This window comes from Castor canadensis, chromosome 14 (genome assembly GCF_047511655.1).
Source record: "Castor canadensis chromosome 14, mCasCan1.hap1v2, whole genome shotgun sequence".
NCBI lineage: Eukaryota > Metazoa > Chordata > Mammalia > Rodentia > Castoridae > Castor > Castor canadensis.
The window spans coordinates 65,861,173-65,887,474 of record NC_133399.1 but is presented as its reverse complement, the minus strand read 5'-3'; the positions used below and the strand labels follow the sequence as shown (position 1 = coordinate 65,887,474).

General features: G+C 38.7%; 1 protein-coding gene across 4 annotated transcripts; it reads left to right on the top strand.

Moving 5' to 3' along the window:
- The first annotated feature begins 2,219 nt into the window (after nt 1–2,219).
- On the top strand, nt 2,220–22,404 carry Dctn6 (dynactin subunit 6). Of its 4 annotated transcripts, XM_074054693.1 has the most exons (9): nt 2,257–2,350; nt 7,126–7,233; nt 9,882–9,946; nt 12,679–12,724; nt 15,961–16,066; nt 17,339–17,427; nt 18,876–18,923; nt 19,974–20,116; nt 21,604–22,404. In XM_074054693.1, the coding sequence occupies exons 6-9, from the start codon at nt 17,388–17,390 to the stop codon at nt 21,700–21,702; spliced, it is 330 nt and encodes a 109-aa protein (XP_073910794.1). In that variant the 5' UTR covers nt 2,257–2,350; nt 7,126–7,233; nt 9,882–9,946; nt 12,679–12,724; nt 15,961–16,066; nt 17,339–17,387; the 3' UTR covers nt 21,703–22,404. The 4 variants fall into 4 exon arrangements, with proteins under 4 accessions (XP_020032509.1, XP_073910794.1, XP_073910795.1 ...); XM_074054694.1 differs by lacking the exon at nt 12,679–12,724; XM_020176921.2 differs by lacking the exon at nt 7,126–7,233 and having other exon boundaries at nt 2,278–2,350.
- Nucleotides 22,405–26,302: the final 3,898 nt, after the last annotated feature.

The following is a 26,302-nucleotide window of genomic DNA, read 5'->3' as shown; positions in this document are numbered from 1 at the left end:
CATTATGTATAGTATACATGTATTAAAGGAAGTTATCACATGGTATCCCTTAAATATATGCAATTACTATAGGTCAGCTAACAATATATTTTAAAATAGTTTATAGAGCCCTGAGAAGCTCATAGTATCTAATGCTGATAGAATGGTCCTTCTTGTAAGCATATAGTGGAAGCCTTCCAAATTAATTTAGATAGACACTGCTGAAAATGTATAGGTGTTTACATGCTTGGGACAAAAGAATATTTTAAATTCATGTGTATGCAAAATTTTGTGAGGAGGATCAGTGTGTGCCAGACACTTTGGTTGGTGTCAAGTAAAAATTGGGAATAAAACTCACAAGGTCCTACCTTGTCTTTGAGGAAAGAGTAAAATAAGTACAGCTATTGATGAATACTATCCTAATCTTAATGAAAAAATTATCAGAATACCAAGGGTAGCCTATTTTTTATAGTCTGAATGTTTTGTGTGTTAAAACCTAACACGCCTCCCCAGGTGACGGTATTAAGGGATTCCTGTGTGAGGATGATGCAGCAAGAGGTGCCATGTATAAGGAACAGGCCCTTGCCAGACACAGAATCTATGCTGCCTTGATCTTGAACTTTCCAGCCTCTAGAACTGTGGGCAATAAATTTCTATTGCTTGTAAATTACCCAACCTGAGGTATTTTGTTATAGTAGCTAAAACAGATTAAGACAGATGATCAAGGAGGGTTTTCTTGAATGTGATGCTTCATCTTTTTTGGTGTTAACTTGGTGAGGCTACTGTCTCCAGTCATTCAATAAAACACTAATCCAGGTGCTGCTGGGAAGGTATTTCATGGATGTAGTTAAAGTCCATAACCAGTTAACTTTAAAGAAGAGAGATTTTCCTAGATAATCTGGGTGGGCCTGATTCAATCAGTTGAAAGACTACCAGCAGAGCTGAGGCCTCCCCCCCACCCCAAAGAAGAAAGATCACCTGTGGACAGCAGCTTCTCTTTCTGCAGGACAGCCCCAGCTTGAGCTACAGCTTCTGTACTCACCTAGCCAGATCCCAACAATCATGGAAGCCAATTCCTTGCAATAAACCTTGTGATAGTATCTCCTGCTGGTTCTATTCATTCAGTTGCACGTGGTATATGTGACATCCGGGACTTAAAGAGCTGGAAGATGTTGGGGTGGGGTGGAGGCTGAAAGTGGAAGTAGTTAGGTATGGAGAGCCAGTTTGGCTTCTTGGAGAAAGGTGTGACTGAACACAGAAGCAAAAGACAATTCTAGAAGAGAAAAGTAGCAGGAGCTGGAGCTAGCCCAGAGATAGGCAATGGAAAGTAGTTTGAGTTTTCTAAGAAACGAGAAGTAAAATAACTGGATTTGGTTCTCAAAGGATGATTAAGAGAATGACTTGGATGGAGGTTGGATGGGAGAGTAGAGGCCATGATTCTAGAGGCCAAGGATGGAAGGAGCAGACAACAGGGGAGAGGCATGGTAGGTGGTTAGAGATGGTGGAGTAAACAGTGTAAAGTGGCAGAATGAGGCCCAGGCCCAAAGGCTGGAATAGCAGAACTCGAAGGTGAATTCCATGGGTAGGGGTAAGGAGTGCCAAGGATGACAAACTCCTGAGTCTGGCTGGAACAGGTGGATGAACTGAGATGGTAGTCAAGGAGCAACCGGCTGGAGGGAGGGGAAGGGCGTTCATTGAAAGCTCCCATTCTGGACGTTTTAAGTTTGGTAAGACTTTGAGGCATGCAAATAGAGATGTCAATAATCAATCGAATATCAGGTGTGAAACTGGATGTATAATTTGAGAAAGTTAGCCGGTAAGGGCAGTACATAACCTACGGGAAAGATGAGATCGCTCACAAGGAGAAAATGGCCCGGGGCCTGGTAGGAGGAATCCTAACACGGGAAGCAAAGCCAGGAGGCTGAAAAGGAGCATCCAGTGAGGTCGGAGGGAGACTGCAGGGTGTAATCAAAGGGGAGTATCAAAGGGCAGGGGGTAAAATGAGGCTATAATGATGCACGCCGGATGGAATACACGGCTGTTTTAAATTCCAGTCTAACCGCTGATGGACAACACTGAAATGGGCGGTGGTCACGCAGCGCGGACCCAAATGGTTGGCCAAACCCAAGCACAGAGCCAACAGGAGAACCGCGAGCCTCCCAGGCCCCGCCCCTCGGGCCCCGCCCACCAGCCCCGCCCCCGCAGCGCAGACCCCGCCCCTCTGCGCTCGGCCCCGCGGCTCCGCCCTTCACCCAACCTTCCCAGGCTCCCCAGCGGTGTGTAGAGATCATCGCTCCGCCCAGGCGGCGGTGTCGATCTCCGCTCGGACTGGAGACCGGGGCCTTACGATGGCGGAGAAGACTCAAAAGAGGTGAGTCTGCTGCTTGCTAAGAGCCTGTTCTCATCTCTCTGCAGTGGTGGAACCTGTTTCTGGTCGTCACTGGTGGAGACTGAGGTGGCGTCTCCTCCCGAGTGCTCGGGTTGATGGCACCTAAAACCCAGACCGGGCGTCTGCCGAGGGAGGAGGCGACGGAGTGGGTGCGGGGAGGGCTGCGGTGTCGGCGGGGGCGGATATTGTGCGGCCTTCTTGTGGTAGCGCGTGCGCAGAGGGCCGTCCGGCGGGCGCGAGGGGCCGGAGCCGCCCGGTAGCCGCCGGGTCCTACCCTGGCCGGCTCCTGCTCTCCCGACTCCTGACTTGTGTTCCGGTGCCGAGCACCGCTGGGCCAGGCCGTGGGTGGAAGCACACCGCTGTGATGGCAGAAATGCGCGCCGACCCCAAACTGCTCCCCAAGCAGCGCTGTGGAGCATCCTCTGCTGACCCTGACAAAAGCGACATTGTTTCTAGCGCCATAAATTAAAATGTTAGGTTTTCTTCTACGTAAGCAGATAACTTGTAGTCTATAAATATTATACAGCGAAGGCGCTCTTGACTTGTTCTTTTGCTAGGTTTGGGGTTCCGCTCTTTCCTCAGCTGCCTTCTCCCACTGCGCCCCTCCATTCCGCGGTGCAGTGGGGTCCACGGCTTAGTTGGTCTGGTCGTGAATTTAATCATTTCCTGCCAATCTGAACAGCGCCGATTGTGATCTAAACACTACCTGCGATCGCTCCCCAGAACGGGGGCACTTGACGCCCTCCTACCCGCGGTTGCCCGGGACAAGCTAAGTGTGAGGGAATGGAAATTTGCAAGGCCTAAAACGAGACATTTTATATAGGCTGTTTTATTGGATTAGAGCTTAATGACATTTCATATTTTAACACCAAACCCTCCTTAATTACAAGTATCAGAGAAATGGCATTTACAAACGGAGAGCATCATTCAGTTATCGCAGGAAAAATAGAATGTTTCCAGGCAACTTTCAACTAACAGAAAAGAGATGGCTGACAGTGATGCCCAAGGAATGAACTTTGCTAACAGAAAAGTGATGGCTGACAGTGATGCCCCAGGAATGAACTTTGCTAACAGAAATTTCTAGTCTTAACATTTCCGTTCACTTATCTATAAAATGAGAGGGTTGTAGCCAGGTGCAGGTTTACATGCCTGTAATCCTAGCTATGTGGGAGTTTGAGATTTGGAGGATCTCAGTTCAAAGTCAGCCTGGGCAGGGAGCTCACAAGACCCCTTTTTAACCAGTAGCAGGGATGGGTGCCATACATGTCTTCTCAAGCTGGGGTGGGGTGGGGGGAGAGGCTGAGATCAGGCAAAACAGTTTGCAAGACCGTATCTCAATGGCAAGAAGCTGGGTTGGCGGTCATCCGAATAATAGTGGTAAGCTTAAAGAGGTTATCGTCCAGGCTGGCCTGTGCAAAAAGTGAGACCTTATCTCCAAAATAACCAGAGCAAAAAGGGCTGGAGGCGTGGCTCAAGAGGTAGAGTGAAACTTGAACACCAACACTACCAAAAAAAGGGAGTGTGGGAGTTGGAGGAGTTGTTTTTCTGCTTTGTTATTCTGCTCCACCTTGCTAAAATTTTTCTTTCTTCTCTAATTCGGTAGGAAGGGTTCATGTTTTCTGTGGTGGGAACAGATTGACTTTTTTTTTTTTTTTTTTTTTTTGTCTTTTCTTTTTTGGTGCTGGGATTGAACCCAGGGCCTTGCACATGCTAGGCAAGCACTGTACCACCTAGCCACATCCCAGCCCTAGATTGACTCTTGATGGGACAGTGGTATCTTGATGGGACAGTGGTATCCCAGGAGGATAACTGTAGGATTTCATCAGTTCATTCTTTGCAGAAAGTCAGTGACAGATGTAGTTGTGTCTAATCTTCCAACCAGTTCTTGAAGATAGAGCCAGGGGGATTATTCATTTTTTTCTGTTTGATACAAACTCTTTTTTTTTTTTTTTTTTTGTGGCAGCACTGGGGTTTGAACTCAGGGCCTTATGCTTGCTAGGCAGCTTTATCACTTAAGCCACTCCTCCAGCCCTGTTGCATACTCTTTTTACTAGAGCATTTATATTGAAGAATATTTGGGGGTATTTTGGCATATAAGTGATGGAGTGATGTTAAAAAGAAATCTATACCCTTCTGACTTAGGGATATATATTTAGACCTGTCCCATGAGTCACATATGGGCATTTTTAGTAGCTTTTTGAGTTTATTCCCTGAATATTCCATAGATACCTCTGACTGAATTTACCTAACATTTAACAAAATAAAGTCTCCCTCTGAAATTTGCCCTCTTTCCATAGGCTGTTTCTCAGATTATGTCATCTGTCTTTCATATCAGAAACCTAGACACTGGTCTTGCTCCCTGTCTCCTCACCTTTGCTAGGTTTTCTGGCCCTAATGGAGATGAGTTAGAGCAGCTGATTTCCTGGCCTGGGATTTGAACCTGCCTTCCAACTTCCCAGGAAAGGGGCAGGATGGTTGACCAATTTCCCTCATTTCATTCCATGCTTCCCCCCCATTCAAACCTATTTCCCCTGCTCCAAGGAGAAGGCAGACTCATACTTTGTGGTCCACTGGGCCATAATAGGGAATGGAAGTTACCCACCTTCAACTTTACCTAAAAGCCAGATTTTTTTTTTGTCATTTTTATTGGCATATATTCATTGTGACAATTCTGGATAGCCTTACCTGTACATTGGTTAGGTCACTAAAAGCCAGATTTTATTAGTTGTAGTATTTGTTGCTGAGTCTGCAGCTCAAATACCTGCAGCTTCTTTGCACTACCTCTGTCTTTCAGCCCCAGATTATCTCTGCAGAATCAGGCCAACTGCCTCCTTAAACCTCCCCTCCCACTGCCTTTCCACTACTACCAAGCACTTCATTTTAGGAGTGCAGTTATCTACATTCAGTTTGGCTTGAGAATGAGAATCCTTCACTGACAGCCTGTCTACAAGTGCAGATTCAAATCCCTTGTCCTGGTGTGCAAATATGTTCATGGACTGGCCCTGCTTTCCTTCTCAGCCCCGTCTGCCTTTTGTCTTCCATCTTTCCATCGATCCAGTGATGTTCAACCTGGGAAGAAAGACATTTTTATTTTTTACTTTGCTTATTTGTATGCATATGCTATTGTAAATAAATATAATCATGTTTTAATATTTTCCCATGAGCACTGTTGCAGAAACATTTACTCTTTTCTATTATTTGAACCTAACTGTAACCAGGTGTGATATACATGCCTGTAATCCCAGCACTTGGGAAGCTGAAGCAGGAGGATATTGAGTTAGAGGCCAACCTGGGCTACAAAGGGAGACCCTGTCTCAAACAAACAAAAAAACAATAACCTGGTTCTACTTTTTATCAAAGTAACACATGCACACAGTTACATCCTTCATAAAAGGCTCATTTGTAAAGCAGCAGCCCTTGGTTTGTCCTTCACCACATTTCTGCTACCTTTGAAGCAGATTCTCCAAACTCTTGCAGCTCTTTTACTATTTGCCTCTTATTTTTCTTAAAAAAACAAAACAAAACAAAAAAAACTCTGCTTTTTTTTTTTTGTGCTACTGGGGTTTGAACTTGTGCTTGGTAGGAAGTTGCTCTACCACTTAAGCCACACTCCTCCTTGCCCTTTTTTGCTTTAGTTGTTTTTGGGTAGGGTCTCCTGTTTTTGCCTGGGCAGGCCTCATCATGATCCTCCTACCTTCAGCTTCCCACATAGCTGAGACCACAGGCACACACTACCACTCCTGGTTTATTGATTGAAATGGGATCTTGCTAATTTTTTGCCCAGACTGGCCTCAAACCACGATCTTTCTGATCCTGCCTCCCCAAAAGCTGGGATTATAGGTATGTACTGCCATGTCCAGCCCTTAGTCTGCTTTTCTTGATGTATCATTTCATGCAGATAAGAAATCTATTGATTTCTTATTGAGGAGTTAGCAATTTTTTATCAGTACTCCCTCTCCAAAACACACACACACACACACACACACACCCTACTCCACAGTAGAGTTATATCTGAATTTTTAGTTTAAGGAGTCATTTTTAATTTTAGTTCATAAATATATGTAAATACTGCAGGCACTGGTGAGTCACACATGTAATCCTACCTAGCTGGGAGACTGAAATTGGAAGGATGGTAATTCAAGCCAGCTGTGGCGTAAAAGTTCGTGAGACCCCCCATCTCAACCAATAACTGCTCCTGTAGTGTGCTCCTGTCATGCCAGCCACTTGGGAGGCAGAGATTGGGAGGGTTTCAGTCCAGGTCCACCTGGGCAAAAAGTGAGACCTGATTTCAAAAATAACCAGAGAAAAAACATGGTTCATGTGGAAGAGCACCTGCCTAGCAAGTACAAGACCCTGAGTGCAAACCCCAGTACCACTCCAAAAAAAAAAAAAATCATTGCTTCATTTTTCTATTTACTTATTTTCCTGTGTGCTGATGATTTCCACATCTCCCAACAGATGTGTCAAGTGCCACGTTCTCATTGGATAATCTGTCCTTCCCACCCTGCCTTTGGTGATCTTCCTCCTGAAGGCCTCTGTCCTGTTACCCTCTTCTTAACTCCCGCCATGTTTGAATCTCGTTTCTCTGAGTTCTTTATAAGGTGCTTTTATGGTTCTGGGTATCCAGCCCATGGCCTTTCACATGTTAGGCAAATGCTCTACCATCCCTCCCTCTTGCCTTTTTTTTTTTTTTTTGAATTGTCTGTTCCCTCAGACTTTTCCCTGTATTTCTCTTATTTTGGTCTTTTTCTTCTTAGTTGGAAGTGTTCCTCAAATACCTGGCTCACTGTCCGTAATCAAGAATGAAGACTGAAAGCCTGGAAGCTCTGGGGATGTGCATCAGGCCTCAGGGCAGGACAAGACAGGCAGGAAGCCAACCTTTCCATTGAAGAGTTCATAATGTCTGACAGTTTCTCTAGAAAACTCCTATCCCTGCTGTCTGAAATTCTGTGTTAGGGTCAAGGAGGCACACAGGACAAGTAGAGTCCTAGTGGTCTCACTGTGTGCTCTGCCCATCTTTCCCCAACTGCCCCTGGGCCTGGTATCTTGAGCACAGCGGCTCAGGATGGGGTTGCATCAGGGAAGCGTCAGTTGTTTGGCTGTGTACACTGTGATGAGGAAGGTTCCTAGTATCCAACAGCCCTGATTTATCCCTGGCATCCTCTGTTCCTCCCCACCCCCACCCTCCACACCCCTTTCCCTCCATACCCCTTTCCCTCCATACCCCTTTTCCTTTTGCTAGGTCTTCTAGAAATCTGTTGATGTCTTCCATCTGCTGTTGCTTCCCTCCTGTTCCTTTACTGGAAGAAAAAGTTTTAGAGGAGTGGAGTTTTATAAAGGGAGATAAGCTGTTCATGTAGAACAGGGGTCTGTCACCATTTCTGTTGCAGCTACTCACCTCTTAGTACTAATGTAGCCATAGGTAATATTTAATGAATGAGGCTGGCCATCCAAGGTTTTAAGCAATCACCATGTTTAAATGGAAGTTTAGCATGAGCATTGTAGTATCTTTCTGTAGTTTTACACTGCTTTGTTAGGAAGTATATAGTATTCCTATAAGTTGATGATTGTATTTTCATTCCCCTCTCCCCACTTTATGACTGTCACAGGTCATTAACAGTATTTCACTATTGCCTCTCTGAAGGCAAATATTTGTTTCTTATCTGTCATTCCAGAAATAGCTTGCAAATAAATATTCAAGTAATCATCAAGGAATACACATTTAAAAGAATGTCATGAATCTGTCTCAAAAAAATAAATGTTGCAGGTTTTTTTTAATCAAAAATGTCTTAAAAATGTGCAAGACCAGAGGGTCAATCCTCAGCACTGCAAGAAAACAAAAGTTTTATATTATCTTCTATAAGTTAAAAATAAGCACTTTTCATATAACTTTAGAAAAAGTAAATCAATATGAACAAATAATTGCAATCTAGATTTCCAGTCCTTGCTGGTTACAGAACATATGTATAAAACGAGAAAACAATTTTTGGAAAATTTATATATTAAGTACAACATTTTGATCAAGAAAACCTTAACTGTTCCACTTACCAGATTTTAGTAATTTACTTAAAATGCAGAATTCATGGCTTAAAAGGTAGTTTTTAGGGTTTTACTAGAACACTTTCCTATAACATTGGGAACAAAACAAAGAGGAGGCTGTCACAACTCCTATTTAATAGTATATTAGAAGTACAAGCCAGAGCAGTAGGTCAAGAAAAAGAAATAATAGGCATACAAGTAACAGTAGAAAAATAAATCAGATAACATAATTGTTGATGTGGGAAATTTCAAAGAATTAACAAAAAAGTGGGTTTATGGGCTAGAGGTGTAGCTCAATGGTAGAGCACTTGCCTAGCAAGGACAAGGCCCTGGGTTTGATTCCCAGCATGGTGGGGAGGGGAATGGCTTTAGCAAGATACAAGGTCAATATACAAAATTAATGTGTTTCCATAGAGTATTAGCAATGAACAACTGTAAACAAAAATTGTGAAAAACCCAGACAGTATTATAAAGACAAAAAAAATCATTATTTTATAGAAAAATTATTCTTAATCAAACAAGATTTTTTTTCCAATGGAAACAAATTACCTAATAGCTAACTACCACTTTACTGAGGCAGTCATTTGATTCAGCTTCTATCAGCTTGTGGTTCAGCTACAGACACCATTTAGCTAGATATAGCTATGTCAAATAAAGAATCATAGCAGAATATCAGAAAGCACCAGTAAGTTATGTGGAAATTGTTAGAATATTTTGAGCAATTTGTACTACAATTTATATTACTTGGTAGACAGATTTATAATACATATTGTTAGAAAAAAAATATTTGCAAATTCTAAATTTCTGTACAATTACCTTTTTGATTGTTAGTTTCAACATAACCTCTTTTTCTCCCAGTGTACAAAAATAGTGGCACATTACATACTGCTCATTTTTTGACTCTGCTACTTTTACAGTATGGCTAGAAGATCATTCCAAAATCTTTTTTTGTTTTTTTGAGACTGGATCTCAGTGTATAGCCCGGGCTCACCTCAAACTCAGTCTTCCTCCCCTTACCCCTTTCCAGTGCTGAGATTACAAGTGTATGCCACCATGCCTAATTCATTCCAAAATCTTTATGTAAGGAGGTACTCTTTGATGTTTGTGTATTAGTGCATAGTGTACTGTAATTTGTTAATCAGTCCTCTACTGAGAGCTATCTAGGTCACTTTTAGCTTTTTACTATTTGATTAAATTCAAATAAAAGATCCAAAGCTATTAGGTGTTTTAATAGTACATCATATATGATTTTGGCCTGATGGATACTATGTGAGAAGTTTATAATATATTAAATATATATATATTAAATATATATTTAATATATTATATATATTAAAACTGTACCTTCTTGCAATTGACTTTCCATTTTTTCACCAGTTTTTTTAGATTTCTTTTTAATTACAGTATCAGCATGGCTTCTATGACATTATTTTTAATCTTACCCATGATGAATGTTATCTTTTTCCTCCTACAGCGTGAAGATTGCTCCTGGAGCAGTTGTATGTGTGGAAAGTGAAATCAGAGGAGATGTAACTATAGGTAAGAAAGCAGTTTATTAATTTTCTCAAGAGTCAGTGTCCTGTAATCTATTTTAGTGCTTCTTTAGATAATGTCTTCTATGTCTGTTTCACTGACATCCTAATTTTATTGAAAAAAACCAATTTATTTTGTCCTATAATTTAATATTTCTAAAAGAATATGGTATGGTGGAGGCTGTTTAAACTTCTTTCTGAAATACTAATGCAGCGGGATAATAAAGAACTCAGTAATGAGCATAACAAAGGACTTGACTTTTGGAGCTTACATGGGCTGAGTGTTCATCAGAAGTGTGAACCTGGAGACTTGGCCCGTCACATTCCTTTAAATAGCCTTCCTAAAAGTTCCACACAATCCTTCTGTGTTTGTCTCCAGTCCAGGACTCCATCTCCTGGCATTGAGCTGCAAGAGAACATGGGAGATGCCATCTTAGCTGGCTACTTTGTTGCCCCTAATAAATTCAGGGTTCTATACAAGGAAAAAGAGAGGAAGGGGATATTGGATGGCAATTAGCAGTTTCTGTGATATGCAAAGTAGGAGTACCTATCTCCTAGATGTGTTGCAAGATAATGTGAAAATTGTGAGTAGTAAACTTTCAGTAAGTGTTACCTCTGAACACTGTCAAATCTTACCAGTACAGCCTTGCTAAAGAGCAAGTCTAACATTTCAGCACGTGGCAACTTACATCAACTGAGTCCCCCAAGTCACATTTTACTACCCATTGCTTTATCTCTGCTTTCCCTGAATGTGGAGGCCTTCCAGCTTTACTGGTGTGAGCGCCTGCCTACCATCAGCTACACGTTACCTGTGTGTACCAGAGTAGAGCATTCAGAGAAAATAACGCCTTGTTCCTTCATAGTAGCAATTTCTGTCATAAGTCTAAGCCTCCAAACCATTTAAGGATCATGTCTTATAAAATCAGTGAAGATTGTGCCAATATTATGGAGCTTTGCTAAGAACTTGTCAGGTTGATTTAATAATTTTGAATTGACAGAATTTAGAAATTCAGAAAATGGCCATTTCTTTTCAGTGCTGTAAACTTTTTTGTCTTCAATGTTACTTAAAACCACTTGCAAACTTTATGAGGCAAAATTATGAGAGCCACGTGCCCAAGATGCTCTCGTACATTATTTTTGCTCATCGTTTTGCCACAGTGTTTTTATGGCTTTCATCATAGTAACTCACAAGGTATTCTGTAATTAGAAGGAAAGTAAGACTAAAATAATGTAATCATAGTTAAGTATGTAAAATTTTCCTTGCATTTCTACTTCTTTCCCATCTTTAACAATTACAACACAATATCTACTGTATAGATAGTATAGATGTATCTGTAGGCAGAAATGTAAAGAGAGAGAGAGAGAGAGAGAGGCTGTTACTTGAAATGACTCATATTACTTACAGAAGCTTTTTAGAACAGTAAATGCTTTATTCTGAAAAGAAAAATGACTGTTGGCGATTGGCAGGTCGTTGCCTAGGATTGGGCTTGGAGGTTTCAGGAGTCAGAACCCACTTTCCTGTTCCTCCCTCTAATTTTCACTGCATTGTCCTCCTTGCCTTCTTCTAAATCCCTGTTATCTTCCTATCTTCCCTAGGTGAAATTCTGTAAGAAAATACAGTGTTTATGTTTACTTTACATCTGGTACTTGACCACTAGCTCATAGTGTACAGCCCTAATGTTACCATGTAAAATGATATTCCAACACAGATTTTCAATGATGGATTATAGTGTAAGACGTGGTAATGAACTTTAAAAAAGAGAAAAAAACAATCTATAGTGATTTAACACCACATAATGGATTCAAGTTAATATTTGTTTTTTAAATATATGTAATTTTATTTTAATTTTTAATTTTTTTTTTAAATTTTTTGTTCATTTATTCACATATACATACATTGTTTGGGTCATGTCTCCACCCTGTTAATTTTTAATTCTTGATGCTTGAGATCAGACCTAGGGCTAAGCGTGCACTCTACCCCTAGCCTCATGTTACATTTGTTTTAGAAATAAATCAGTTTTTAAAATTAAAGAAAACATTCAGAGGAGTGATTTGGTTACTCCATGTTATGTCTTCCGTAGTTCTTCTCTCATTTTTGTTACGCATTTCTTATCTTTTATTTTCTACACTCAAGTCTCATATTTCTTTAGTTGTGTATATAATTATGGGAATTTTCCAGAATTAGTATTTAGATAATCATTTCTGTCATATATTTGGTATTAAATATCCCTAATCTTTTGGCTGCTTTTAATTGATTTTTCTGAAATAACACTCAGATTAAGAACCTCCTGGGAGTTATAAAGTTAAAGCACAGAGTAGAGATAAGTTATCTGATTATGACTTTCCCCACCACCTCTCATTTTTTATTTTTGGGCTTTTATTGGTTTTGGGGGTTTTTTTGGCTACCAGAATAATTGATTCAAATCTTTTTTTTTGTTGTCGTGCTATGGATTTGGAGATTTGAACATTTCAATAAACTCCTTTGAGTTAAGTAGTAGTAAACTCAGAGGTAGTTTTTTGATTGATAGATTTTTCGGGATGCTTCATATAACTTTCTCTTCTCTAGTCATTTGTACTTTTACAAATGACTCCATTCTTGTGCTGGTAGAGTAGCTTAAGAGGTAGAGCAAATGCCTGGTAAATGTGAAGCCCTGAGTTCAGTAATGCATTTGTTGAACAAATTATTCCTTTCTGAAATATTTCAGGAAGAAAGTAATTTTTTCCTTTGCTATGTTTCAGGTTAAGAGAACTTTAAACACAATCCATTGCCTTCCTGGACAATCAGGTATTTGCCTCAGAAGCTGGGAAGTCTAGTCCTTGTCCTAGCCCTCTGACTTGTAGTTCAGTTGGAGCCTATCCCTCTCACCAGAGGCTGCTCCAAACTAACAGCTCTCTTTGTTAATTATGATTTGGGTAACTAATGTTTCATTGCATCAAGCTGGTTTTTAATTAGACTGTCGTGATTTATAAGCCATGAATTATTTCCTATAAATTCATTTTGAGAGCTGAAGAACATTTCAGGAAGGTAACCCCAAGCACAGTCCTGTAGTCAGTCCATTAGAGGGTGAGGGTCAGACTCCTGGAATTAGGCCATAGCTTAGTTGGGACATCAAGATGTAAAGGCAGAGCTCTGCACAGTGGAAAAGCTTTATACCGGAAGCATTTTGTCCTACTTAATTCTTTCTCCTCTGTGGAGTTTTGCTACATATTGAAAGCCTCCCTTTTATTGTGACAGTCTTTTTCAGCAAGGCAGAACAGTGCCTTTGACTTGAGAAATGTTGCCTATAAAGCAGTCATACAGGTATTTCAGTTTACAGGTCAAGGGAACCGGTTAATTTTCAAAATAGAGAACCTGGGGCTTTTTGAATTACTTATTTATACATGAAAATGTACCCAGAGATTGCTTTTTGTGGCAAAGGTAGACAGGAAAAGTGTCCTTTACCAAATGAGGGAAATGAAAATGTCATGCAAGGAATGTCTTTCTGGCTGTGTTGCCTCAAACCCAGCCAACCATTTAGAAAAATAATTCATCTGCCAGTGAAGGCAGCTCCAGCTCTAGACACATTTATCCAAACAAGGAGATAAGCCAAATAGGGTTTCAGCACATTCGGTAAGAAAACACACCAACTGCCCTACCAGAAACAGTTCCAAGAAGGTTCACAACACAGTTTAAAGAAGGGAAAGAAGAAAGAAAAAAGAAAAAAAAAACCACAGCTTTCCATGGTGACAGATTTTTATTTTTAAAGCATTTTAACCTTAAGACCCTTAAACTTGGTTTGAATCAGACCCATTCTAGATAAAAGTGCTCGTGGCACGCAGGAACAGACTGAGCCAACATTTCAGTATGTTGTCACTAATAATAGCACTTGAACTGCCAAGCTGTCTGCTGCCCAGCTTCTAGCACAAAACCATGCTGAAACAAAGCTGAGCTGTCCTCATCATTCACTGAAGTCACAACGGCCCTCACGAGTAAGGAAGTACGCGTATACGAACCTCTCTAGTCTGCCCCCAGAAAGACCTACAGGAGGTCTAGGGGGGAACTGTTCAAGTTAGTTCTGCCCGTCACCAATTATTTGCTGTCACCTCACCACTCAAAATCCACAGCTTCACCTCTTCAAGTTTTTTCAGCCAGGAACACCAGGGCTTGTAGTTTGGCAATGCTGCCAGCAGGTGGAGGTGGTGTCTACATCACAGGTTTCACCTAAACTGCTACTGTGCTGTGATTCGTAATCAGGACTTTGCCATTTACCTATGGAATAACTTACTAATGTTAAAAATAGTAATAACAGTAGTTTTGAAACTTCTCAAACTGAGAAGTTTCCCAGGGAGCTCAGCTAACCCATTTTCTATGCTGAACAGGAAAATTTACCTGGAAATTGTATGTTAGCAGATGAAGATTCAAGGAGCCAGAGGTGGCCGAGAAATCTCAAGGCCACTGTCATGCTATTTCTTAGCAGACTGTGGTTTTGAACTGTGCATTCTGTTTGGGACCCCCCACCCACCTTATCAATCCCCTCCAGCTCTTCGTTGTCAGGAAAAAGAATAAATTACACTGAAATTCCTCTAGTTCTCTGGACACCAGGAACACCTTATTTATTTTAGTATGTTTGCTAATGAGTGTTAACCATTCCCAGTTTTTAAGATAACAAGCTCAAAGAAGCAAAAATAGCAGATGTTTGTTTTTCTTTCTTTCGTTTCTTTTCTTTCTTTCTTTTTGTGCTGGGGGATCAAACCCAGACCCTTATACATGCTAAGCACATACTCTACCACTGAGCTACACCCCCCAACCTAGCATGTATTCATGACATGAAATGCTGCATTTTGCCTGTCACAAGCAGATTAATTTTTTAATGCATTAACAATTTATAGAAAAGAATACTGAATTTCATAGATAATGTCACCTTCCCAACACCTCCCCATCTTCTGTTGATCCTTCTGTCTACCCTTCTTTACTTTCAGAGTCAGCTACTGCTTGTTACTACTTACCAATAGATACGACCTTAGCTAATCCCAGCACTAGGGAGGCTGAGACAAGAGGACTGCAAGTTTGAGGTGACCTGGTCTATCCAGTATCAAAAACAAAACTAAACAAAACCAACAACAACAGCAAAAAAGAAAACAGAAATTGCCTTAATACCAGGCTAAGAGGATGTGTTTTCTCAAACTTCACTCCCACCAAAACATTAGGCCTGTGGGCAGAATAAGCCAGGGAGCAGGTGTGCTAGTACTCCAGAATCAGGGTCTCTGCTTCAGCAGTACAGAGCCTCCACCATCCTGCTCCTCATGTTTCCAAACACCAGTGTCTGAGGAGCCCAGTGTTCACCTTTGGCTCCTTCTGCCTCCCTTTTACCTTTTCTACTTTGGTCAACATCACGTCCTGGACTGCCAAACAACAGAAGCTCGCCTCCTTGCAATAGGTGTGCTTATACTCAGATAGTGAAGAAGGAGCAAAGCTAAGATTGTATCCCACATTTTCTGACTTCTGTTCACTCATATTTCCTCTTACTTGTGTAGTAAAAAGATGACTCTTGTGGAATAGTAGCATAAGGAAGCACCACATTGTAAGCAGAGCACCTTGCCTTTCTGAGAAAAAAGAAAGAAGGGAATTTTTTCTATAAGCTTTGTATGCCAGGTTTTCTGGGTATACTTCTTTTGGGAATTAATTTTTATTGCCAACTATGTGCCACATAGTCTGTCTCCAGTATCATCTCATCTAATCCTTTCCACAGCCATGTAAGTCTGGTACTTTCATTACCTGTGGTGTTCCTGCTTGAGATGGAGAGTAAGCTGTCTGGCTCTACTGCCTGTGCCTTTTCATTTATCTTGGCTCCAGGTTTGGCACGAACTACGGATGATAACAGCCAGCAAGATAGCATTTGTAAACTATGTAGCTAGCCTGGTGCCTGGCACATACTTGGAAGATGTTCCTCCCAATAGCCTCGTCCACCTTGGTCACCTCCCAGCCTCCTGTTGGAAAAATAGCCTCCACCACTCATTTCTTCTCATATGATTTTTTAACAGGACCTAGGACGGTGATCCACCCGAAAGCACGAATTATTGCAGAGGCTGGACCAATAATTATTGGTGAAGGTAACCTAATAGAAGAGCAGGCCCTTATCATAAATGCGTGAGTAAGACTCTTACAGATACTTTGAACTAAGCACCGCAGGTAATGTTCTCATCAGTTTCAGCTGTCAGCTTTTACAACTGACATGTGGAAGGTCTACTATTTTAGAGCTAGAGAAACATTAAGGATTTTTTAAATTCATTTATTCATGTGTACATGCATGAGGAACCCAAAAACCAAAGGGTGGAATGACTTGTCCAAGGTGGGAGTTCATTGGTTGCTGACCGGAATCTATAGCTCTGTGTCTGATAATCTTCCACTTATGTACCACTTTCTCATCCATCCCTTCAGCACACAAGCACTTCCAGTCTCAAAGTGCTTAGCCAACCACCCCAAAGAGTTTTTTGGTTGAATTTCTTAGTTCTGGTTGAAATGTTACTATTTAGGCCCAAACATGGGAGCTTAACTCTTAATATGTTTTCACATGTTCTACATAGGCAATACCCAGAATTATAGTTGAAAAATTTGAGGTCCTAGAAGTAAGTTTTAAACTTTAAAGATAAAAAGATAATAAAATATTAGACCACGTATGTGATCTTTGTGAACTAGAATGTAATAGCCATGAAATTTTCATAAGCATTTGTAAGTCTTTCAAGATAAAACTTTGGCAAGAAAGTCAAACTTACACCTAATTTATGTCAACAATATGTGGAATTTGTATAAAGACTTAGGAAAATATTTGACTGTGATAAAAAGACTGATGTGTCTGAATGCTTGCTTATGATTTGGGAGTTTCTTACTATATTAAGCAGTTTCTCTTTAAAAAGACATTTGGCACCTTCACTATAAGTCAATTAACAACAGCAATATTCTGCAGCAACTCAACTGTCAGAGATAAAACACTTTTTTCCTCTTGGAGCACAAACGTGTTATCTTCCACATGTTTCAGCTAACTACCTAATACTGTAAAATGATTATTTTATGTGAGTTATCTGTTTGCATTTCACAATCTTGAATGGTTATTAAGGATGGAAAACTTTCAAGTTAGACAGATTTTGGTTCTAATTTAACAGGCTAAAAGTATAGTCAGCATCTTTTTCTTACCTTGTGCTAGAGAAGGCCCTCTGCATCGTGTTCAGTAGTTCTGTTCATTTCTGAATCTAGCTTTCTCCAGCATGGAGGAGAAATGATTCACTTGAATGGAGAAATAAGTGATATAGTTACGTATTTTAAGCTTGATGCAGGTAAAAGTAAGAAAATTAACCCAAATTCTAAAATCGGGAGATAATTGCTTATTGTGTTACTGGCTTTTGATAATTTGTCTCTCTGTAGTTACCCGGATAATATCACCCCTGACACTGAAGATCCAGATCCCAAACCTATGATCATTGGCACCAATAATGTGTTTGAAGTTGGCTGTTGTATCCTTTACAGTAATCTACCCTAGCTAATTGCCAGGTGTCCTTTGGCACCTAAATCTCACCCCCCATAGAAATTGTCATAATTTGTCTATCAAATATATTTATGCTATGTTATGGTTTCAATATGCAGTTTCCTCCAGAAAAAGTCCATGTGTTCAATGTTTGGTCCCCAGCTGGTGGCACTATTTTGGGAGATTCTGGAAACTTGAGGAGGTGGGGGCCTAGCTGGAGGAAATAGGTCACTGGGAACGTGTCTTTGAAGTTATACCTTACCCTAGTCCCTGTATTGCTAGTGCAGAAGCTCCTTCTCCACATGCTTTACTGCCATGATCTTCCACCCAAGCAACCATGTGCCGAGACCTCTGAAAGTGAGCCAGAAATAAGTGTTTCCTCCCTTAAATTGTTTATGTTGGTCACATAGACAAAAAGTCAAACTAATTATAATATATATATCATGATTACATTGTTAATACAAGGCCTTAGAACTCTGAGTAGACTTATTTGAAGTATTAAAAACGTCCTTTCTGGGGCTGAGGCTGTAGCTTAGTGGTAGAGCACATGCTTAGCATATTTGGTCCCCAACACCACAAAAAAGAAAAAGAAAATCCTTCTTGTTCTGTTAAAACTCAACAGAATAAAACATCTACTGTATGCCATTTTCTAACACACACACACACAGCTTTAGCTCAGCATTTTGAAAATCCTTTAGCTGGAACTACAGCTGTTCACAGGTAGCAGTGGCAGCAAGAGACAGAATCTATAATTCTGGCTTCTGTCCTGATTTAAGAACCATGCCTTCCTTAGTTTGACTCCTGGATCATTTTCTCATTCATGAAAATTATGAACAGGGATGGAAATAATTCATTCTTTGTGCTTTGTTTTATTTTGACTCCCATGGTTTTACCAGTTCTTTTGCTCAGTTTTGTACTCTGAAAAGATATTAAGCACATATGAATATAATAAAAAAAAGAAAATTTAATTAATTTAATTAAATAAGATACTAAAACCTTTTCACAGGATCAACAAAACATATGTAATGTTAACAATGTTTAAGTGATTGGGAATGATAATTTTGATTTTAAGACCTTGTAAAAGGGGGGTGGGAGAAAGACGGAGGGGGCGAGGGCAGGCGGGAGAAATGACCCAAACAATGTATGAACATATGAATAAAAAAAAAAAAGAACTTGTAAAAATACACTCAAAAAATCAGGGAATAAGATACCATTTCTTTAAAAAAGCATAGGAGTCATTTGTTTATAGCTAGATATATTTATGTTTAAGGATTAAAAAGTTTACTACAAATTACCCTGAACAAACAATTCTGACAGAGATGAGACTGCATACCCCTTCCCGTGCTTCCGTGCCCTGGTACAGTGTAAGGACAATATTGTATTCTGGGGAAAATAGGGTGGTCATATTTACAGTATTTACTTAAGTCTGGCTTACAGATTCCCAAGCCATGAAAATGGGAGATAACAATGTCATTGAATCAAAAGGTAAGCTGTATTCAGAGTTTTCTCATCAAAGTGATTACCTTCTTTTTCTTTGTTGTCTCCTAGGAAACAGCCTAAGTACAAACTATGCTTCTAAGTGGACTAAAATCTTTCTCAGACTAATTGTTTGCCTCAAAAGATTCTAATCTAGTTATGTGGTTATCTGAGAATGTGGTTAAATACATTAAATTAAAAATTTAGCTGTGAATAATTAAGTTGGGGTTGGATTAACTGTAAAGTTCCATTGTAAGGTTTGAAAAAGATTTTTCTGCTAACTACTACTATCAGTGACATTTTAGTTGATAGTACTACTATAATTTTTTTTTTTAAATTACAGTTTCTCCAGTATTTGCTTTCTTTAATTTCAAGACTACTTTACCTTAACCAATCAGAAACAAATATCCAAATATCATCTGCTTACCAAAACTGAGGCCAGGCAGGGCATTATATCAGGTTACCAGCACTACTGTGAACCAGCTCCATGAGCTTGTACAAAAGAACCTGAAGATGACATGTCTTCAGAATACTGGTTTGTCTGTATTGGTCCTGATTGGCCTAAAAGAACATGCTTTTTGTTGTTGTTTTTTAAATAACAAAATTATGCTTTTTGTTAATCTACTTAATGATTTTTATTTTACTTTGAATTACCAGTTATTACTGTTATCATCATTGGCATTTTCCATTTATTGTGTGTTTACTGTGTATCACACCTGTGCTCAGTGCTTCACATTCATTACCTCATTCATCCTTAATGTAAGTTGTCAAGTAGGGTATCCATTTTATAGATAAACTCTAGCTCAGAACCTTTACAGTGACTTGCCCAAGGCCACACAACAAATTAGCAGGGTGCTCTGTTTTGACTTCAGCTGACAGTGCATTGCTTCCTCTGTACTACCTACACAAACTCAGAACTGAAGCATTTTCTTTTAACTTTTTTTTTAAGGCTCATTTGTGTTTTTCTACCTAAACCACAGGGAAAAAAGTATTATAAAAATAAAAAGTGTTATAATTATGTGCTGTCTTAAGTTACAATTATTTCTGTTTTCACTGCAGCATATGTAGGCAGGAATGTAATACTGACGAGTGGTTGCATTATTGGGGCTTGTTGCAACCTAAATACTTTTGAAGTCATCCCTGAGAATACAGTGATCTATGGTGCAGACTGCCTTCGTCGGGTGCAGACTGAAAGACCACAGGTACTAGAACCTCTCTTTAAAAAAGTTCTGACTAAGGCTGGCTGCTAACTGTCCCAAAATACCATCTAATTGTCTTAGTAGGGATCGAGTTCACTATTTAAAAAGCAAATGATTAGGGGTGAGGGAGGTAGCTTAGCATGTATGAGGCCCTGGGGTTTTATCCTCTGTATCAGAAAAAAAAAAAGGCAAATGAATAAATTAAAATATCAGAAGAACATTTCTAAAACTTGGATTTATTTGTAGTTCATTCATTGAGTCTTTAGAAAAGAAAATCCAGAGTTCCTGTTCCTGTTCCTGGCTATTACCATGAGTTACAAATCATACTATTCACTCCTAAAATATCAATCTTCAAGGCTAAGGAATGACCCTACCAAATTTTTACTTGGCCTCTAACTTGGGTCTGCTTATTAGTTTACTAATATAACACAGTTTGATGATAAACACAACTTATAAATCAGCAAGTGTGTTTGGATATTTTCTTGGCTTACAGAAATTATCCCTTCCTAATAACCTGAATCAAGAATAATAAAGAGTACACATTTGGAATTCAGTGTTGGAGTAGGAGATGAAAAAGATAAGACAATTAGACTGAAGTTTTCAGCCTCATTGCTCTGCACATTCAACAGATACTTCCTTAGCCTCCTTTCCCTCTCCCAAACGAAATACTTTCGACACATTTACCACTTTGTCTTTGATTCTTGGCCATGTTTTGTCTGAAATTAAAACTCCAATTCCTTCTGGGTAATTGTTTTTGTAATGTTTGGCATTAATATTATTATCATCAAGCATTACTTCGATAGACTCTAAAAGGGAAACTCGAGTATTTTCTTTTTTTACTATCTTTCTGCATAACAGCAAAAATGGTTGAAGAGGGAGAAATAAAGCTGGCGTTGGGGAAAGGAGTTTAGAATTAAATGAGCAAGAATATCTGGTTTACTTTTTAGTGGGTATGTAAGCAACATTATGTTTCAGAGTCCACTGAAAGAGATCTTCATTTAAAACAGGTTCCCCAGACTTGAATCACAGTGTCTAGGACAGGGACCTAAAAATCTGTATTTTTCACAAGTACCACAAGTGAGTTTATGGTCAGAAAGTTTGGGCGATGCTGGCACGTAGAGTAGAGACCAGATGAGGGTTTTTTGAGCATGCAGCTCTGTAGGGCATGTGGACAGCAGTGTCCCTCTGAGTATTCCATATAGGTGACTTTCTGTATTTGGCACTCTGTTTTTACTTTTTAGAAGCCAAGCCTAAATCTACAGATGAAAGTTTGAAAACCTATTTCTGTGTGTTTTTATTTATAAAATTGTTTGGCTTTTCCTTATTGCCAGACTTAATGAGTTTTCATTATAAATGTTAAAAAAGCAAGCAGGGTGAGCAAAAATAAAGTCAATGAAAATCATCTGTAATTCTATGACCTAATGACACTCATTTCTATCTGGTATTCTTGACTTCACTTTCTGCCAGGCTTAATTATCTTGTCTTTTCAGCCCCAGACACTACAGCTTGATTTCTTAATGAAAATCTTGCCAAATTACCACCACCTAAAGAAGACAATGAAAGGAAGCTCAACTCCAGTTAAGAACTAAGAACTGTAGTATGTCAAGATAACATCTCATCTTGACTGCAGTCTTTTGAAAGGGCCACCATGTTGTGTGTTTTTAGCAGTTTGCAAAAATAATACATGTTGACTTTACTTTGCAAAACTGAGTTAAAGAAGAAAGTAATGGATTTTTATTGTTCCTGTCCTTTGTAATTTATATAAAATGTGTTATTATCCTGTATCCTTGCTCCTGTTCCTGATAATTTATAATTTCAGTTTTTCTTGTGTTGTATATAAAAGGTTAGCCACAAGTTTGATATACAGCAGACTATCTGTGATAAGAAAGGGCATATTATTATGTATTTATAGTCTGGCTTACACTAAATTACATGAATTGCTGGTGACAGGACTTTTAGTGAGCATACTTTAATCAGTTTGGCTGTTTACATTAAGCTTGCTTAGCTGTCTTAATTTTTATTACTAATTTTTATGTTGTATTAAAGCTGATGTGTTTACCTTTTCCTGTTGTAGACTTGGAGCTATTTAAAATTTCTACAGATATTGAATTAGTTTAGATTTCACCTTGTTTTTGAGAACATATATATCTGTTTTTTTCCAGAGAAAGTAATCAGGATGTCTTCAGAGAAAAACAGTTCAAAAAATGTCTGACTAAAATGACAAGTAAATAACCCTTTTGTTGAGTGTCTTCCTGAGTTTTTGAGGACAATAAAACTAAGAGATTTTGAAATTCTTGGACGTTTATGAAATTTTACAGTCACTAATTATTAAGCTTTTGATAATTTTATCTCACTGCATGTTGGCAAGATACCGAGGATTTTATTGTATTCTGTTTTGGGCGGGGATGGGTGCTGAGGATTGAACCCAAGACTTTATACAAGATAAACACACCTACCACTGAGCCAGACCTTTAGCACCTCAAATTTTTTTTAATAATTCAAGTATATACAATTAATGAAACATACTTTTCAACTTCTGAATCAATAGATACTGATTAATACTAAAATACTAAGTAATAAGATTAATACCAAAATACTAAAATGCTAAGATATTGTCTCAGAATTTTTAATTATAAACAGAGAAAACGATTTTTAAATTTCTGAATCTGATGGTACAAACTGGAATGACTTGATTTTGTAAGAATATTCATGACTTGGTTGGAGTACTGTACTATGGTGGACTGAACATAGAGCTTTGACAAAGGAGACTAATTGCACAAATACCCTGTTTTTGGTAACTGCTATTCACTTTTCAACTCTTGAAGATCAATTCAGAATTTTGTGGATTATGGAGATTTTCTAAGTAAAAGAAAAATCAGAAATTATAAAACTGTTTTTGAATTCTATGTTGGTTCTAAAATGTTCTGTGGACAAGCTCTGGAGTGCTATGTAAAGGGCCTTTCAACACTTCAGTTAGCATGTGAGGGCAACAGTGAGACAACTTCTAAGGACTTGGTAACAAAAGCTCTCAGACAGTTAAACGTACCAAGTCAGCACATAGGGCTGGGGATGTAGCTCAGTAGTAGGGCACTTGCCTAGTATGCAAGAGGCCATGGATTTGATCCCCAGCACTGCAAGAAGAAAAAAAAAAAAATGTAGTGAGAAGAGCCTGTATTTCTCAGGTACTCTGTAGGATATGAAGGAATTTTAACTTATTTGAGGTAAGAAAATATGAATAGAAATAGTTAACCAAAACAAGTTTTGGGTTTTTTCCCCATGAAACAGAACTTTTATTAAAATGGTTAAGTGCAAATATTAAAAATACAGGATCCTTTTTCTAGAAAGGATACATAACCTACAAAAAAACTAGGAAAAATAAAAACATCATGGATTTTTAGGGCTGAGAAACTTGTTTTTCTAATTTGAGTTCTGAAATTATGACCTAAAGGGCCTTGGGCTAAAGGGCTTTGGCCAAGGCTACATTGCCAATCCAGGAACACGCTAGGAGTGGACTCTAAACTCTACCACAGTCTTCTACTGAAGAAGTTCTTCGCATAACTTTTTAAATTAGCATGTATTAGTCACACAAAATAATGGGTTTCATTATGACTTTATTTTATTGCAATACTGGTATTTGAACTGAGTGTCTCATGCTTGCTAAGCAGGCACCCACCACTTGAGCTACACCCTGAGCCCTGCCCATGTTTTGATAGGCACCTATGCTGATTGCATTGTGAATAGTGCTGCAATAAACATGGATGTGCAGGTCTCTCCGTTATCTGCTGACTTTGATTCCTTTAGGTATATACTCAGGAGCAGTGTAGCAGGATCATTTGGTAGTTCTATCAATATGACAAAAATTGATATCCATGGTAGCTGCACTGATTTCCATACTGATATCCATAGTAGCTGCACTAATTTACATTCCTACCAACAGTGTATAAGGGTTCCTTTTCCCTAGCCACATTCTCACCTTCATTATTTGTCATTGGCATTCTGGATGATAGCCATTGTGACTGAGGCAAGATGGAATCTCAGTGTAGGTTTGATTTGCATTTCCTTAATTAAAGTTATTAAACATTTCATGTATTTATTGGCCATTTGTACTTTTGAGAACTGTCTAGTTCATTTACTCATTTATTGATTAGATTACCTGTTCTTTTTTTTTTTTTCCTTGAGATTTCCTGTTCTTTTGGAGTTTTTTTTTTTTTTTTTTTTTTTTTGTTTTTGTTTTTGGTAGTACTGGGCTGTGAACTCAGTGTCTCCTGCTTGTTAGGCAGGTTCTCTACCATTTAAGCCACTCCACCAGCCTTGGAGTTTAATTTTTTTTTAGTTCTTTGTATATTCTAGATATTTATGCCTTCTCAGAAGTTTTCTTCCGTTCTGTAGGCTGTCTCTTCTCTCTGGTAATTGTTTCCTTGATATGCAGAAGCTTTTTAATTGGATACAATCCCATTTGTCCATTCTTGCTCTTATTTCTATTAAGAAAACCATTGTCTGTGCCTATATTTTGAAATGTTTTCCCTAGATTTTCCTCTAGTGTTCTCAAATTTCAGGTCTTACTTTTATTTTGGTCTTTTATCGATTTTGATTTGATTTTTATACAAGGTAAGAGACAGAGATCTAGTTTCAACTACAACATGATTATCCAGTTTTCCTAACATATGTTTCCCTGTTCTCCAACATACATTTTTGGAGCCTTTGTTGAGAATCAGATAGCTGTAGCTGTGTGTTTGGTTTTGGGTCCTCTATTCCATTGGTCTACCTTTCTGTTTTTGTGCCAGTGCCATGCTATTTCGGCTAATATGGCTCTAATATAATTTGAAATCAGGTATTGTGGTATCTACAACATTCCTCTTTTTACTCAAAATTGCTTTGGCTATTTGAGGTCTTTGTGCCTCCATATGAATATTAAGATTATTTTTTCTATTTCTGTAAAGAATATCATTGGAATTTTGGGGATTTAAAATGATGGAGATTGCATTGACTCTACAGGTCACTTTTGGTACTATGACCATTTTATACCACATTAATTCTTCTGATCCATGAACATAGAAGGTCTTTCCATCTTCTGATTCCTTCTTCAGTTTCTTTCTTCAGTGTTTTATAGTTTTCATTGTGGAGGTCTTTCAACTCCTTGGTTAGGTTTATTCCTAGGTTATTTAGGCTATGGTGAATGAGATTGTTTTCCTAATTTCTTTCTCAGCATGTTCATTATTATCTGAAAATAGGGATAATTTGACTTCTTCCTTTCCTATTTTTGTCTCCTTTTTTATTTCTGTCTTACCTTATTACTGTGGCTGATAATTCAAATATATATTAAATAAGAGTGGGCACACTTGTCCCTGATTTTTAAAGAAATGCTTTCAGTTTTTCCCGATTTGGCATAATGTTGGCTACAGGTTTGTGGTGTATGGCATCTGTTGAGATGATCATGTGATTTTTGTCCCTGATTCTGTTTATGTGCTGTATTACATTTATTGATTTGTATATGTTGAACCATCCTTACATCCCTAGAAGAAAACCAACTTGATCATGGTGTATGATCTTTTTAATATATTGTTGAATTCAGATTGTTAGTATTTTATAAAAATTTGTTGCATCTGTGTTTACCAAGGAACTTGGTCTATAGCTTTTCGTTTGTTTGTTTTTTGCATATCCTTATCCACTTTTGGTGTTAAGGTAAAATGAGTTTGGTAGTCTTCCTTCTCAAGGAGCATTGGCATTACCTCTTAAAAGGTCTAGTAGAATTCAGCAGTGACTCCATCCAGTCCTGCACTTTTCTTTCTTGGGAGACAGCAACTGCTTCAATCTTATTACTTATTACGAAACTGTTTAAGTGGTTATATCATCTTGGTTCAGTTTTGGTAGCTCATGTATATCTAGAAATTCATTCCATTTTTCTAGATTTTCTAGTTTATTGGAATATGAGTTTTATAATAATCTCTAATGATATTCTGATTTCATTGGTATCTGTTATAATATCCCTCTTTTGTGTCTTTCTTTTGGTTAGTTTTGGCTAATGGCTTGTCAATCTTGAGAAAGACTGGTTCTTCAAAAAACCAACTCGTTAATTGGTTCTTTTTATTGTGCTTTTAGTCTCCATTTCATTAATTTCTTCCCTGATCTTTGTTATTTCTTTCTGTACATTAATTTAGTGTTTGGCTAGGTCCTTTTTTGTCCCTAAGA

Excerpts from the sequence above, each read along its gene's own strand:
- Dctn6 (XM_020176920.2), top strand. The coding sequence starts at position 2,328 with ATGGCGGAGAAGACTCAAAAGAG. Across the intron at positions 16,067-17,338 it reads CAGGCCCTTATCATAAATGC|TTACCCGGATAATATCACCC; the intron begins GTGAGTAAGACT and ends GTCTCTCTGTAG. Across the intron at positions 20,117-21,603 it reads TGCAGACTGAAAGACCACAG|CCCCAGACACTACAGCTTGA; the intron begins GTACTAGAACCT and ends TTGTCTTTTCAG.